This window comes from Spinacia oleracea, chromosome 3 (genome assembly GCF_020520425.1).
Source record: "Spinacia oleracea cultivar Varoflay chromosome 3, BTI_SOV_V1, whole genome shotgun sequence".
Lineage (NCBI taxonomy): Eukaryota > Viridiplantae > Streptophyta > Magnoliopsida > Caryophyllales > Amaranthaceae > Spinacia > Spinacia oleracea.
The window spans coordinates 46,083,973-46,100,532 of NC_079489.1; the positions used below are offsets into that span (position 1 = coordinate 46,083,973).

Sequence of the window (16,560 nt, forward strand, 5' to 3'; positions counted from 1 at the left end):
GTGGGGAATGGACATTCTAGGACCATTCACAACGGCATCCGGTGGTAGAAAATTTCTGATAGTGGCAGTCGATTATTTCACCAAATGGATAGAAGCAGAACCGGTGGCAAAGATAACTGCAAATCAGGTCAAAAAGTTCATATGGAAAAATATAATCACCAGGTTCGGATTACCGATGGCAATCGTGATGGACCATGGGGTACAGTTTGATTGCTCGCCAGTTCAAAGTTTCTTGAGTATGTACAAGGTTAAGTTTGCCTACTCTTCTGTTTGTCATCCCCAAAGCAATGGACAGGCAGAAGCTGCCAACAAGCAGCTACTGGCAGCAATGAGAAAGAAGCTAGACGACTACAAGGCTGGTTGGGCCGATATTGTTCCAGATATACTTTGGGGAAATAGAACCACCGTTAAGGAAGCAATGGGAGAGAGCCCATTTCGTCTATGTTTCGGATCAGAAGCAGTGATACCAGCAGAAGTAGGGTTACCTACATTCAGGATCCAGCATTATGAAGAAGACAAGAACGGTAAACTGTTAAAGCAGGAGCTGGATCTTCTACCAGAGATCAGACTCAGAGCAGAAATCAGATCGGCGGCTTACAAGCAGCGTATAAGTAATGCCTACAACAAAAGAGTAAAACACAGACAGCTTGAAGTAGGAGACCTGGTGCTCCGCAGAACTGCAGCTACAGGCAAGGCAAAGGTCCAAGGAAAGTTAACCCCAAACTGGGAGGGGCCTTATCAGATATGGGAAAAAATCGTACCAGGAGCTTTTAGGCTGATGGATATGGGTGGAACAGCGCTAAAAAATTCATGGAACGCCAGCGTCCTTAGAAAGTTTTATGTGTAGTCACTAACCCAAAAAGGCCGATTGAGCCAGGCCTGTTATGGTCCATGAAATGAAAGAAAGTCGAGGAATTCAAAGCAGAAGAATTTAACCCTTAAAGTAGGTCAGCAAGGCTACTATCAGCTTGCTGACTCGGGGTAATGTATAATCAAAAATCGTGATTCAAACCCTTAAAGTAGGTCAGCAAGGCTACTATCAGCTTGCTGACTCGGGGTGATACGAATCTAACCCTTAAAGTAGGTCAGCAAGGCTACTATCAGCTTGCTGACTCGGGGTAATGTATAATCAAAAATCGTGATTCAAACCCTTAAAGTAAGTCAGCAAGGCTACTATCAGCTTGCTGACTCGGGGTGATACGAATCAAACCCTTAAAGTAGGTCAGCAAGGCTACTATCAGCTTGCTGACTCGGGGTAATGTATAATCAAAAATCGTGATTCAAACCCTTAAAGTAAGTCAGCAAGGCTACTATCAGCTTGCTGACTCGGGGTGATACGAATCTAACCCTTAAAGTAGGTCAGCAAGGCTACTATCAGCTTGCTGACTCGGGGTAATGTTTAATCAAAAATCGTGATTCAAACCCTTAAAGTAGGTCAGCAAGGCTACTATCAGCTTGCTGACTCGGGGTGATACGAATCAAACCCTTAAAGTAGGTCAGCAAGGCTACTATCAGCTTGCTGACTCGGGGTAATGTATAATCAAAAATCGTGATTCAAACCCTTAAAGTAGGTCAGCAAGGCTACTATCAGCTTGCTGACTCGGGGTGATACGAATCTAACCCTTAAAGTAGGTCAGCAAGGCTACCATTAGCTTGCTGACTCGGGGTAATGTATAATCAAAAATCGTGATTCAAACCCTTAAAGTAGGTCAGCAAGGCTACTATCAGCTTGCTGACTCGGGGTAAAGTACCAGATTCAAACAGCACAATTGCATAAATGAGGGCAAACATAAAATAGAAAAATAAAACAAACAACACAAATATCATAAGTATAAGAGCAACACCATCTGATAAAACAAATTCGACAGCCAACACCAAGACTAAATTTCGTTAGCTGTTAACACGGCACAGGATAAGTTTAATAAAGTTTACAAAAACAAGGCTTAAAATTATGGGCAAAAGGTGCCACAAACAGCTGATAACAAATATGCGTTTACAAAAAAGAGACTAGTCACGATAAGCAAAAACGCCAGATGAACCGCAGGAGGATACCGGTGATGACTGCCCGCATCTTCAACCTTGTGGATGATCTGTCTGGTTAGTGCTGGAGGATAGGATGGCAGGGTCCAGATAATCTTCTTCTTTCAACTCAATGGGAGGAAGAGTCAAGGGATCAGCATTCTGAATGATCTCCTCCGGAATGATCTGTGACTCCCAACCGGTTGGTACCCTGTGCTTTTCCTCCACCAGAAAAGCATACTCAATATCCTCACAGTCCTCCTTAGGAAGGCCAATACCATGAACGCCACAACGGTGGGCAGCAAACCAGGCACCGTTATGACTATCCGTGATACGCTTACTATAGGTCTGGGACCGAGAAAATCGCAAGGCACCATCCCGAGCACCGGTCTTGTAAGCAGCTTTGGCCTTCTCATCCGCCTCCAGCAACTTCTCAGACAGCTCTTTGTTCTTGGTCTCCTCTGCCTCCAGCTTGTTCGCAACATTCTCCAACTCTTTGTTGCGTTGCTTCACCCTTTTCAGCTCAGAAGTTTTTTGGTCCAGATCTTGCTTGGCGTCATTCACCTGCTTCTCCAGATCAGCCTGCCTTTTCTGAAGGTCTTCATTCTGCTCCTGGTAGCAGAGGTACAGCTTCACAAGCTCCACTGCAGAGTTGCAGGCCTACAAAAAACAATTCGTCAAAAACAACACCGATTGCAGACCTTGAGCAAATATATATATATATATATATATATATATATATATATATATATATATATATATATATATATATATATATATATATATATATATATATATATATATATATATATATATATATATATATATATATATATATATATATACAAAAAGCATACCATAAAAGTAACACCGATTGCATACCTTGAGCATATCATTCATATGTTGGGCAGCCGGCGCGTCAATCTCAGCAGCAGGATTGTCGCGAGGAGTAGCCAGATCCTTCAAAGCCCTCCAACCCATGCAACCACCTCCTTTGCAGTCGTCGGTGAGTATCGACTCACCACGAAGAAGATCGATTTTAGGGTTCCAGGGTTCATCAGTCTCACCAGGAGGAACCTCAAAGTACTTCATCTTCCTAGGGGATAGGCAAATCGGAGTCTTCTCAATCCACTCCCCAGGACGGACAAAGACACCCATGTTTAGACCAGAGCTGGTACCAGCACTCTGGCTAGGGCGAACATACCCAGAAGAAGTATGAAGAGTAGGAGGCATGAGAGGAGGAGTCTTCTGGCCCATACCAGCAACATCAGTATCATTTACCTCTTGCTCTTGATTCTGGCGGGTTGGAGTCATGAGATCCACAACCATCAAGTCTGGTTGGGCTATCGGCTCAACATTCGCAACAGTATCATCCCCTTGGCCTGCGATGTTCGCATCTGCAGCTGATTCAAAATCCTTCTCAGGAGACTTCTGCTGAGACTTGTCAGGGGCAGGCTGCGTAGTACCGTCCACTCGAGACCGATTCACCCGAGTGAAGGGTTGGTTACGATCACGAGGACGCCTGCCAGTAAGGGCAGCACCACGACCGCAATCCAAACTTTTAAAACCACCGGCCATATCGGGAGCAGTATGAGTGGTTTTGAAGACAGGTTTTGGAGCAGGATTATCGGGAGCAGTATGAGTGGTTTTGAAAACAACTCCAGTGGGGGCACGAATGGAAAGGGGTTTGGGAGCTGGTATGGAACTTAATCTTTTTGTCTTCTTGGCAGGAGACTCACTCACAACCTCCTCCCGAATCGAGCCACGCTTTTTGTTGGCTTGGGTTGCGTAGGTCGACAGGGTAGAAAACACACCTTTCGGATTGGGAGGGTTGTTGGTAGTAGGACGACCGTCTTTACCCAAACCAAGAATAGCAAAGTTAAGAGTATGCAGACCTGGTAAGAAAAAACAAGTAAAGATTTAAACACAGACAACAACAATACGTACAAAACAAGAAAAGCATACTTAAACAATACGAGAGGGGGATATAGCTATCAGCCCCACGACCATACCAAGAGTATGGGTGTGGCACAAGCCAACTGCAGACAGCGGCCCATTCCCCAAAATATACTTAGCAGGAGGCAACCAGTACTTAGGAACGGTCACAGACTTCTGCAAACCGGTGTCAACATGCAAACAGGACACAAACTGATGGGCCCTTTTCTCCCTGAAACCCAACTCCCGAATGGGGTAATGGTTCATATGAGGACGGGGGAGGTGAAAGCGAGTCCGAATGGGGAAGTCAGAGGGCACTCTCAACCAGTAGAACTTTTTTTCCCAGTCTTTACAGCTAGACAGCTTGGGGTTGACGGTCATTTTGCTTGCCTTGGTGTAAAAAGACCACCATCCAGACTTCTTCTTATATTTTTTCAACCAAATCAACAGCCTAAACAGGTTAATGGTTTGGGGCCATTGTTTAAAAGACAGCAGCCAGGTAAAAGCCACCACATTCCTCACTACCTGAGGCGTTACCTGCGCCAAGCATACGTTCCAAGCCCGGAATACCTTCTCTATAAAAGGATGAAGGGGAAATCGGAGGCCGAAATCAAGATGATGGGCATACACGCCGATATGATCAGGGGGGCAATCCAAAATCACACTCCCCTCAGCAGGAATCACGAGACGGTACCCTTTGGGCAGTTTCAAGTACTCTTTGGCCCAGCGCGGATGGTCGTCTTTGATAGCCCTATCACGGAAAGATTTGATTATTTTAGCTTTGAAAACGGCACTACCAGCAGGAGGAGGACTCTCAACCCTGTATCTCATCTCCTCCGTATCGGAATCTGGTTCCACATCCAGATCTCCTTCCCTCAAAACCTGCTCACACAGAGAGGTCACGTCTTCACCATCATCCCACAACTGGCCAATATCATCATCAGACTCCAAAATTGAATCCCCTATATCCTCATCCTCTCCCCCACCACTACAGGCGGAGTTGTCGGACCCCGCAACATCGTTGGCACGACTGCTAACCTCCCCTTCATCCATCTGACGGCTCCCACCAGCCACGTCCTCTAGATGGGCACCCCTAACGACATCCTGGGTAAAAGACACAACAACATTGCCAAAATTAGTGCCATAGTCACCATATCCTTTACCGGCAGGGTCCATAAATTGCGTCCATGATCGAAGTTCGTACTCAAGGGCAATAGAGGGAGCATCCACTGCCAGGATTGTTTCGCAGTTATCTACTAAATTCAAATCATGACGAATATCGGCTCGTACCTGTTTGCGCATATGAGCCTGTAATTCCTTTGCAGCATCCTCGTAAGACGGTTCAAAATAATCAGAGGTAGACGGTTTATCATCATCCTCAAAATTGACATCCTCAGAAGTGGACGCAGGGTCAGCATCGTCATACCCAGCCCCACTCAACACATTATCACTATCTCGCTCACTCGACATTATACCCAAATATAAACCTACACGAAGGGGGAAACAAAAACAAAAAAGACTATACCTTCTCGCACAACGGAAAATTAGCAGCCCAGAATCGAGATACAGCACTTCCGCAAGCACCACAGTCAGCAACAGAAACAGCAGCGAAAAAATAACTCACAGGAACAAAGGAGAAGATTTGAGAAGGAGAGAGAAAATTTGAAGAAAAGAGCGAAAGTGTTTTGACGTTTTAAGAAAAGAAAGTTAAATAGTCAAAAATCGAGAAAAACGGGCGATTTGACAGTTAAAGGAAGTTGAAAGGACAGAGCAAATCTCAGCCATTGAAATAAAATGATAAAGCGACACGCGTCGCATAACACGCAGATGCATCACACGTGGAATAAATTTAAGCGGTACAAATTCAAAATACTTCCTAAAAATCCAAAATCTCAAGGGGGCTAGTCAGCATCCAAAATCTCAAGGGGGCTAGTCAGCATCCAAAATCTCAAGGGGGCTAGTCAGCATCCAAAATCTCAAGGGGGCTAGTCAGCGTCCAAAATCCCCAAAGGAGCATATCAGTAAAGGGGAGCAGGGCGCCCTATCTGCTTAGTTTCAGCGAAATTACAGGTGGTATTCATTATGAGAAGGCTAGTCAGCACTTAACACATAAACAAAACGCACCAGCACATTTCGCGGAAAGCGCGCAGTCATGGGGGCTAGTTGTAGGAAGAGCACTATTTTCAGAGCAAACACATCGGTCAAGACAGATATGCTCACTTTGAGGGGGCTAGTTGTACGGGTATGCTACCAGCTGGCTGGTAGCATCGCCAAAGCCGTTAAGGACAAAAACAGATGAGCCTTACCGGCAATTATTATTCCCTACCAGCATCTCTAAAAGCCGGTAGGGAGGAGGCACGTGACCAAACCAAGAGGTCAACGGGTCGCTATCAATCGGGTAGGACCCATTTGACCGTACGCCCGACCCGCGCCTATATATATGGGCTTCATTTATGACAAAAAGGTACGCAAACACAATCATTTCCACTTAAACCAAAATACTTATTACTCATCATACCTGACTTTAGCATCGGAGGGGATCCTCGAATCACCCTCGAGGCTAGTTCACCTTTGTTATCTGCGCAGGATATCATCAGGATAACAGCAACACTCGACCAGCAAGACATCTCCAACCGTTCCCAAATCTTACCGGAACACCATCTTTATCTTTTTAGTTGGGATATATATATATATATATATATATATATATATATATATATATATATATATATATATATATATATATATATATATATATATATATATATATTTAAGTGTTGGGGTAGTAATTAATCACTTAGTAAACAACCCAACTCGTGAGACAAGGCTATATATATCAACCCATCCAAGGCCACTTGAAAGAGAGACCAAGGAGGAGGCCAGGAAGTATCGATCACCACCATGGAGCCGTCAACCCAAAGACATCATCTTGAAGCTTGACACCGATTCCCATGAGAGGTGTTCCGTCTTGAAGGCCAACCATCCACCAGTGCAGCAGTCATATACCGCAACAACGCCAACCATGAAGGAGACCACCCTTTTTGTAGAACATACGAAGATCGTAGTCCGAGACGGAGCTGTCCTTGAGTCCGAAACGGAGATGTTCTTGAGTCTGATTGTAATTGATGCAAAGGAGGTGGCCCCGCACCGACTCCAGTACTCGAAGGAGCCGTCAGGAAGGTGTTGCCATACTATTGAAATCGTGACCTCCGGAGTAGATTCATCAATCCCGCTGCTGTTGTGATGCCATGAAGAAGGAGAACTTGAAGCTGCTTGCCTTTTGTCCTCTTTTTGATGGTGTGAGTAGCTGCTCCGTATAAAAGTTCTTTTGTTTTCTTTAATGACTCATTCATAAAGCCCAAGTTGAATTTTTCATTTGATCACAAAATCAATGATGGCCCACAAATTTTAAACATGCTTTAGCCTTTTTCTTCCTTATACCACGTGAAGATGCTGCTAGGCTTTGTTTTTTTTTTTTGGTTTTACAAAACAAATAATTGCATATGATCATGATGATCGATAATGTTGATTGATTTGGTGCTTTGAGCTTTCTCCAACCTCAGTATTTAACATTTTGGGTCAAACTCCACTGCTTGTAAGCTTTCTTCAGATCTTCACGAACGATTTGGTGATCCTTAGTGCTAGACGACTTTCTCCAGGTCTTCATGAACTTTGATACGTGATGGTGCTTGTAAGCTTTCTCCATCCTTTGGGTTACATTTTACCAATTTCTGGTGCTTGGAAGCTTTCTCCATATCTCAATTAGTTTTCGCGAATCCCTGGTGCTTGGAAGCTTTCTCCAGATATAGATTCGAGGTGTTTGGTGCTTTTGAGCTTTCTTCAGACTTCATATATCATTTGGTGGATTCCTGGTGCTTGGTGGTTTCTCCAGGAAATTTGACGGCTCTCCAGATCGCTGGTTCGAGGTGTTTGGTGCTTCTGAGCTTTCTCCAAACTTTGAGTAAATGACGACAAACTTTCCGGTCATCATTTGACAAAAATAATATTTTGAAGACAAAGTAACAAATTTTGATTTTTTTTTTACTCATGCCCCCAATGTCGTACTTCATTTTTCAAAACATTTGGTGTTCTTCAAAACATATGTACTTTTTTAATCTTTTTTTTTTAAGGAATACAATTTCAAAATCCAAATTATACTCCAAAAATGTTTTTTCAATTTTTTTTTTTTTTTGAGGTGGACTGCCTTTGAATTTTTTTTTTTTTTGATTATCCAAGATGCCTACGTACCAAATAAAGTGATTATTTTTCACTTTTTTGGATCAAGCCAAACGTAGTTCAAAGTTTTTTTTGCAATTTTTTTTTTGGTTGTGCATTTTAGGCTCGTGCTTAGGAGCTTTGAGGACGATCTTTTTCACCTTTGCCCCCAGGATCATTGTTGAAACTTCTTGCAGACTTGTGAAATCAAATCGTCGAAGTCTTAACAAATGTCCGACTAATCGGATTTTTCTTCATGGTTGGCTATCGCAACCTCCATTTTGTGAGCTTGAGATGCCAAATCCTGGAATGTTTTTGGCTTCATTCCTTGCAAAATATAAACCAAGTCCCAATGCATGCCTTGGATGCACATATCAACTGCAGAAGTTTCGCGTAAACGATCCTTGCATTGAAGACTTAGTGTCTTGCAAAAAAATTTTTTGGTTGTGCAGTTTAGGCTCGTGCTTAGGAGCTTTGAGGAGGATCTTTTTCACCTTTGCCCCCAGGATCATTGTTGAAACTTCTCGCAGACTTGTGAAATCAAATCGTTGAAGTCTTAACAAATGTCCGACTAATCGGATTTTTCTTCATGGTTGGCTATCGCAACCTCCATTTTGTGAGCTTGAGATGCCAAATCCTGAAATGTTTTTGGCTTCATTCCTTGCAAAATATAAACCAAGTCCCAATGCATGCCTTGGATGCACATATCAACTGCAGATTTTTCGCGTAAATGATCCTTGCATTGAAGACTTAGTGTCCGCCAGCGATCAATGTACTCCACGACAGGTTCATCCTCCAACTGGTTTGTTTGTGTTAACTCCATCATGCTGACAATACGGCGAGTGCTTATGAAGCGATTCAAGAACGATTCTTCCATCTGGTCCCAACTATCGATCGACCCAGGTTCTAAGTCGTCTGCATACCAATCGGAGGCAGCTTCTTTTAGCGATCGAACAAACTGTTTCACGAGCAAGCCTCCTTCGGTACCTGCATTGTTACACGTTTCGATAAAATAAGCCACATGTTGCTTCGGATTTTCTTTTCCATCAAATTGCATGAATTTTGGAGGTTGATAAGCGTTTGGCATCTCCAAGGCTTCAATCCTTTTTGTGTAAGGTTTGATGTAATGGTCACTTTCGTCGGGATCTACGCCAAGTTGGTGTTTGATAGTTTTGTCTATCATATCTTGAATTTGACGGTAGCAGGACGAATCACGATGGGGATTTCTTCTCCTTCTTGGCTTGGACTTCACTGTCGATGTAGACTCATCTCTTCTGCCTTCGTTTTCACCATTTTTGTACGATTTACCAATTGCACGTTTTTCCAGCTTCTTGGTCAAATTGGCAATTTGTTTGTCTTAGCGTTTGATTTGGGCTTTCTGTTCTTCGCCGCCTTTGACAAGTTTTTCAAGGACTTTCTTCATATTCTCCAATTCTTCCTCAATGGTGTTTGCTTCAATTGCCATAACATTTACAACGACGACGTCTACTTCTCCATTGATTGGATCACATGACGGACCTTGGACCGCTCCATTGCTTGGCTCCTGTGATGGCCCTTGGACTGCTCCATTGCTTGACTCTTGTGACGGACCCTGGATTGATGTTGGAGGGAAGAACTTGTTGCTTTTGTAGCCAACTTCTGGGTTTATTAGCGACGATAAGGCTGCATCAAATTGAATGGAACTTTTCTTGACCGCCATGATTGGATCTTGTTTCTTCATCGTCATGCTTTTACGGCTTGAAATTGCTTCAGTACTTTGATTGTGGAGAAGGAGATGAGAGGTAGAAATCGTCTCACCGAGCATGCCAAATTTGTAAACACAAATTTCAGGTCTGCAAATAATAAACTTAAAATAAAGTGAACAAAATATATTTTATATTGATTTTTGAAGTTTCTGGGTACAATCTCTAATGTATGCTCCTCTGATTCGATCTCCACTTTGGATTTGACTTGGCTCACAAATTGATTTAATTTGGTTCGCGGACTGATTTGATTTGATTCTTAGATTCGGGCTTGATCTCGTTCAAGAATGTTGATGTAGAATAGAACGACACGTCATTTTGTATGCTTGTTGTTCTTCTTCCACCAGAATAATTTGATGTCGATTTGATGTTGATCGCGAACGGGTTTGATCTTCTTGAATAATGGCCTTCGGGCTTGATCTCGTCCAAGGATGATCTTCTAGAATGGAACGGCACGTCGATTTGAATGCTTGTTGTTCTTCTTCTAGGGAGAGAGTTTTGTATAACTTGACAGACATAGAGAGATTTGAGAATTTTAGGTTTTGCCGTCTATTTCTCCTTTCCCGACAAATGATGCAGGAAACTCTTATTTATAGGAGTGAGTTGAACTTCTAGGGTTTTATGTGTTTTGAGCTTCTTGAAATGGACTTAATAGTCATGACCAATTTATAACAGTTTAACCTATTTTGTTAGGTTTAACCATTAAAAATATCCGGGTTTGATTAAAACAACTAAAATGGGCTAAATTAATATGAGAACCCAAATCAACTAATTTAATAGACTGTCAAATGATTTTCGAGTCAATACTTTGACTTTTGACCAGAATAATATCTAATGTGGCACATATACGAATTTTCCGTGCTTACAGTTACATCATTATATTTTTTAATGTACCTTCTCAATTATTTTGGACTACCGTGTGTGATACGGTTCCTAAACTAATCTATATCTATACTAAAAGAGAAGTTCCTCTCTCCTCCCCTGTCCACGTGTCGCTCCTTGAATAATTGTCTCCACATTTTAAATTTATTATATTTTTTAATTCATAAAAGTTAATTATAGTAGAAATATACTACAAGTTAATTACGGAAAAAAATATCTTGTCATTGTCAACTTAGTATAAAAAAGTTATGAACTTACCATATACTCCATAGTTCAATATGGTATATTATTATCTTCATTAGAGGAATGAAATAATTAACCATAATTCATATATTACCCATAAAATTGAAGGAAATAATGCCCTTGGTCCAAGTATGCATTCAATGATAAGTCTAATATATGCGGTTCAGTATTAATTAACAAGTTAATAATTCAGTGAGATCAAGTGAGCTGAATGCCTAGCTAGAGGCCGCTTCAGTTCAAGTGGAATTAATGATATTAATCCACAGCTTACTCTTGACTGAACCCGTAGGGTCACACAAATAGTACGTAAACGGATCAAGTATTTAATGGCATTAAATACTCCATCTATGGATATTCGGAATCGACGGATCTTGGTTTCAGTGGGAGCTGAGATCGTCACAGGCAAGAAATGAATACTCCGGAAACGATGATATTGCCGGAAACGGAAATATGGATCGTATCGGAAATATAAATATTATCCAAGTCGTAGATGTTGCCGGAAACGGAAACATGGTACGTATCGGAAAATATTATCGGAAATGGAAATATTGCCGGAATCGGAAATATTGCCGGAAACGGAAATATTGTCAGAATCGGAAATATTATCGGAATCGGAAAATAATTCGGAAACGGAAATATTAAATATTTGTTCGAAACGGAAATTGATTCCGGAATCGGAAATATTAAATATTGTTCGTATCGGAAATGAATTCCGGAATCGGGAATTTAATCGGAAGCGTATCGTACGAATTAGCATCGGACGAGGCCCGCTAGACGAAGGCCCAGCACGAAGCCAGGCCATCGCCCAGCGAGCCAACACGCACCATCGCATGCCAAGCCTCGACCAGGCCCAGCGCAAGGCCAGGCCCAGCCAAGGCCTGGGGCGCGCGCGCGAGAGCACAGCAGTGGGCCGAGCGCTGTGCGCCTAGCGTGGGCCGCAAGGCTTGCGCGGGTGTACGGTGCTCATGCAATGCTTGTGCGGGAATCCTAAAGCAATCGGGATTCGAAATATGATTAAATCCTAAAACTATTAGATAATGATTATTTAATTAGAGTCCTAGTAGGATTATAATTAAATAAATTAGTATCCTAATAGGATTCCAAAACCTTTTCCATAACTTTATAAATAGGTGCCTAGGGTCACATATTTACATAGATTATTCAAGTATTCAAAGTGAGTTTTTGAGAGAAAAATTCAGTCACATACCTTGCCTAAAAGTGCCGAAATTATTAGTACCTTAAGGGCGATTCTAGTTGGTCAATCTTAAGGCGGATCCGGACGTGCTGTGGACTATCTACGGAGGGACGACACTTGGAGTCCTAAAGACTTGTTCTTGTTCGGTTCGGGCGCAGCTAGGGAAGGCACGCAACAAAGAGTATGCATCTAAACTATGCTATATGATTATGTGTAAATAATATGTATTCCTGGCTAAATGGTTTTTCCGCATGATTTATGAATTGTCATATGTATCATAACCTAACAGTGGTATCACGAGCCTCTTATTATTTTCATAATCTAAATTGCATGAACATGGTTAAATATTACAAATTTGCAAGAATTAAAAGGGGTGATTAATTTTCGTAATTGTTAATTAATTGCAAATTGCGTTTATTTAATTATACGTACGCAGTTTTTCGGCAGTTTCTTCGTTACTCATCCGAATTGAGTGATTTTTGTGTCAATTCCGCATGTAAAAGGCATTCTAAAATTTTGACAAAAATAGTATTTTTCTGCCGAACCCAGAATTCTCAAATTCGAAGCCTAACTATGACTTTTCGAAGGTTTTAGTTTTTCGAATGCAAAATTTCGTAAATTTAAGATGTTAAATTAAATATTTGCGATTCTTGTTGATAAATCTTGAATTTTTGATTGACCTACTGTATATGTTTAACAAGTTTGAATGCCTAGCCTTGTTAATTATGCAATCTAATTTGTAATTATGATTAATTTGTTGAAAATTAGAATAATTTAGAATTAATTTGATTTTCATAATTAATTATAATTTAATTAGATACCTATGATTACAAACCACCATAAAAATTATAAATTTATGATAAATTTTAAATTTTTATGACCTAAACTTGAATCCATGTTAATCGGAAATCAATTGAATAATAAATTTTCGATTTTTCGCCCTAAAATTATGAAATTAATATTAATTTATTAATTTGTCATTTAATTTTAAATATAAATTTTTAAATTTTATGCGATTCGTTCATATAACTTGCACGCACAAAGCAATGGACGCTACGTGTTACCCTTAAGGGGTGTTGTATAGTGCGGGCATGTGACGACGAGCAAGGGAGCTCGTCGCCCATGCGGCACGAATGCAATGAGCAAGGCCATGGTGCACGAGCACAAGGCAACAGCCCTGCCTTGTGTCGTGGGCTATGAGCAATGGACGAATGGGCATGGGCGAAGGCAAGGCACGACAGTCGCGTGTGGGCAGCAAGCGAGCTGCGCCACAATGCGCACTGCCTCGCGCAAGCGCGCGCAGCCTCTCGCGCAGCGAGCGCAAGCTCGCGTGCCACGAGTGCTGCGCCCAGCGTCGATGCCGCGCGCAGCGAGCGCTGGCTCGCACCAAGCGAGCGCTAGCGAGTGCGCACAGCATGCGCTGGCGAGTGCACGAAGCGAGCGCTGGCGCGCGCGCAGCGAGCACCAGCTCGCGCGATGGCTTTCGAAGGGTAGAAGCAGCAGCTATGCGACGCAGCGCATGGGCTGCGCGCACATGGACAGCGATGGTTGTGTGCGTGTGGCCCATGGGCGTGTGATGCGTGAGGTGTTTGCGTTGCGATTAGATCGTTTTGAAATTTTAATTTGAAATTTTCAGTTTACGTAATTTTAATTAATTTTAAAATTAATAATTTAAATTATTTTCTTGGATTTTAATTTTGAATATTGTAATTATAATAAATTTTATTTATTCTAATTATTTTACTAAAATTAAAATCATGAATTAATTTAAATACGACTGAAATTAAATTAAACTTTTTGGATTCAATTATAAATTTATATGAGCTTTAAATTTTAATTAAATTTGTATGTTTCCGGTTAGACTAGAAATACATTTTTATGTTTAAAATTAGTAAAGCATATGAATTTATTGGTTTAAGTGGGAGCCCTTTTAGTCATAAACTCTTGATTAGGTCTACAAATCCTTAAGGTTAAAACAACTTGATTAGAATTAATAAGGACTGAATAATTGGTAGATTATTGGTGCCCTTGATTAATTGCTGCAAATGTTTACGTGATGCATAATGTGTTTTACTAACCAACTATGTGGGCCATTCATGATAATGAATGGGTGAATGGTATATATTGTATATGTACTGTTTTGCAGGTTATGAAGTGACTAGTATGGCCCAAATAGGATAGAAAATATGGTCTGCGTACCATTAATTTGAATGTAATTGGTCTAAAGTACCAAAGTTGTTTTTCAATTCAAATATGGTCTGCGTACCATCAAATAGTTGTAATTAGTTTTAATTATAGCTTATCCTATTTGAAGAAAATGGTGCCTCCCACGGAGATTTTCAAGACGGACTTTGAAGTTAAAGCTTCAAGATGAAGTCGGGCCATACTAGATCACATTTATCTTATGCATGTTTTAAGTTATTTATTGCTTTTAAATATGTCTTAAAATGCATGAGATCAAAAGCTTGATTATGTTGCATGATTAAGGATTTTAGTTCACTTAAAATCTAACCAACATAGTAAGAGCCTTAAGTTCCAAACTTAAAAATTGAGTTAAAAGGTGCCATGCCAAAATATACACTTGCTTGGATATCCTTTACATCAATCTAGTAATAGATTTCGCTCAGCGAGGTGTTACTTATTGGTCCTAAAGGGGCAAGGTACACAAATAATTGTGAGTACATGTTAGTTTTGGTGAAACTCAACGATATAAGTAAGGAGTCCTTTTATGTCGTGGCAAAATCGATAGGTTTACCTAATAAGTTCTTAGACGTACCTATCAACCAAGAATAGTTTCTAGACTATTAGCAAAAGGCTTTTGCTTACCTAAGATGTTTTAGGATTAAGTCGACAAACTGTGCTTAGTTCTTCAATGATTTTAGGATCTTGGAATCATTTTATTCACACCTGCCGGAACACATAACTTGAATAAAATGCTTAATAAACATTGAATTATGCATGTATGCTAGAATTTAAGTTTATTAAGAGAAACTGTGAATGGTTATTTATTTGTTTATTCTTTTCAATTGTAGTTTTAAATATGGCAAACAACAATCAAAACATCATCATAGGTTCTGAGCTTATGGTCAGGCTGAACCTGGCAAATTTTCTTGAATGGGAAGCTAAGCTAGTTGAAATAGTCAAACTCAATGGACTTGAGTATGTACTGTCACATCCCATGCCAAGCTACTATGCCAGAGACATGACCCCTGAGAGATTTTACGCCTGGGATGCGGATCTCAAAAAGGTTATGAGTCTCATGCTGAACAATATCCCTGATGATTGGGCTAGAAGGTTTGTAGCCTATGAACCTTTTACGCTCATCAAGAATCTGAGGGATATCTGTCGTGGAAGCACGGAGGACAGGGACCTGAACGTCCATGAGTTGATTGAATCAATGTCTGGTCTAAAGGTTAGTTCTCCCAACAGGTGTTATAGGATGGAGGTCCAAGAAACACATGTTCAGCTCCTTCGCACTAAACAGAGGGTAGGCGTCCCACTGAGGTTCCATGTGGATCTTATGCGTTCATACTTTGATCGCCTAAGTCTACTAGGAACACCAATAAGCGAAAGGATGGCAGTCTCTATCTTGCTCAATTCACTACACAGTGGGTTTGGTCGCTTCAAGCAACTATACCTAAGTGAACCAAGAGAAGAAACAGTTGCAGAATTTGTTCACCTTGTCAGAAAGGCTGAAATAATACTGGACTGTGAAGCCAAAGATTTACTCAAGGCTAGAAGGAGACCGTTCAAGAAAGGTGGAAAGTCCAAGGGCAATGCTAAATCAAAGCAGGACAAGTCCACATCAAGCTGTCTTTATTGTGATGGAATAGGCCATTACAAAAGAGAATGTCCAAAGCTAAAGGAAGATCAGAAGAACGGAACAGTCGTTCCATCTTCAGGTATTTTCGTTATAGACTGTATACTTGCTAATTCAACTTCTTGGGTATTAGATACAGGTTGTGGCTCACACTTATGTTCCAATCCACAGGGACTAAGAAGAAGTAGAAAGTTAAGCAAGGGTGAAGTCGACCTACGAGTGGGAAATGGAGCACGGATTGCTGCATTAGCTGTAGGAACTTACTATTTGTCGTTGCCCTCCGGGCTAGTTTTGGAACTGGAAGAATGTTTCCATGTTCCAAGTCTTACTAAAAACATCATTTCAGTTTCTTGCTTAGATGCTAAGGGATTTTCCTTTTTAATAAAAGACAATAGTTGTTCGTTTTATTTTAAAGAGATGTTTTATGGATCTGCTAGATTAGTCAATGGACTTTATTTATTAGATCACGACAAACAAGTATATAACATAAATACCAAAAAGGCTAAAAA

The 16,560-nt window shown here is 41.0% G+C and overlaps 1 protein-coding gene across 1 annotated transcript; it reads right to left on the reverse strand.

Moving 5' to 3' along the window:
* Window positions 1–1,078: 1,078 nt before the first annotated feature.
* LOC130470313 (uncharacterized) lies at window positions 1,079–3,597 on the reverse strand. Its single transcript, XM_056840249.1, has 2 exons — window positions 2,902–3,597; window positions 1,079–2,679 (listed from the first exon to the last, which is right to left on the reverse strand). The coding sequence occupies exons 1-2, from the start codon at window positions 3,595–3,597 to the stop codon at window positions 2,074–2,076; spliced, it is 1,302 nt and encodes a 433-aa protein (XP_056696227.1). The 3' UTR covers window positions 1,079–2,073.
* Between the last annotated feature and the right edge of the window lie 12,963 nt (window positions 3,598–16,560).

Excerpts from the sequence above, each read along its gene's own strand:
- LOC130470313 (XM_056840249.1), bottom strand. The coding sequence starts at position 3,597 with ATGGCCGGTGGTTTTAAAAGTTTGGATTGCGGTCGTGGTGCTGCCCTT. Across the intron at positions 2,680-2,901 it reads ATATGAATGATATGCTCAAG|GCCTGCAACTCTGCAGTGGA; the intron begins GTATGCAATCGG and ends TGTTTTTTGTAG.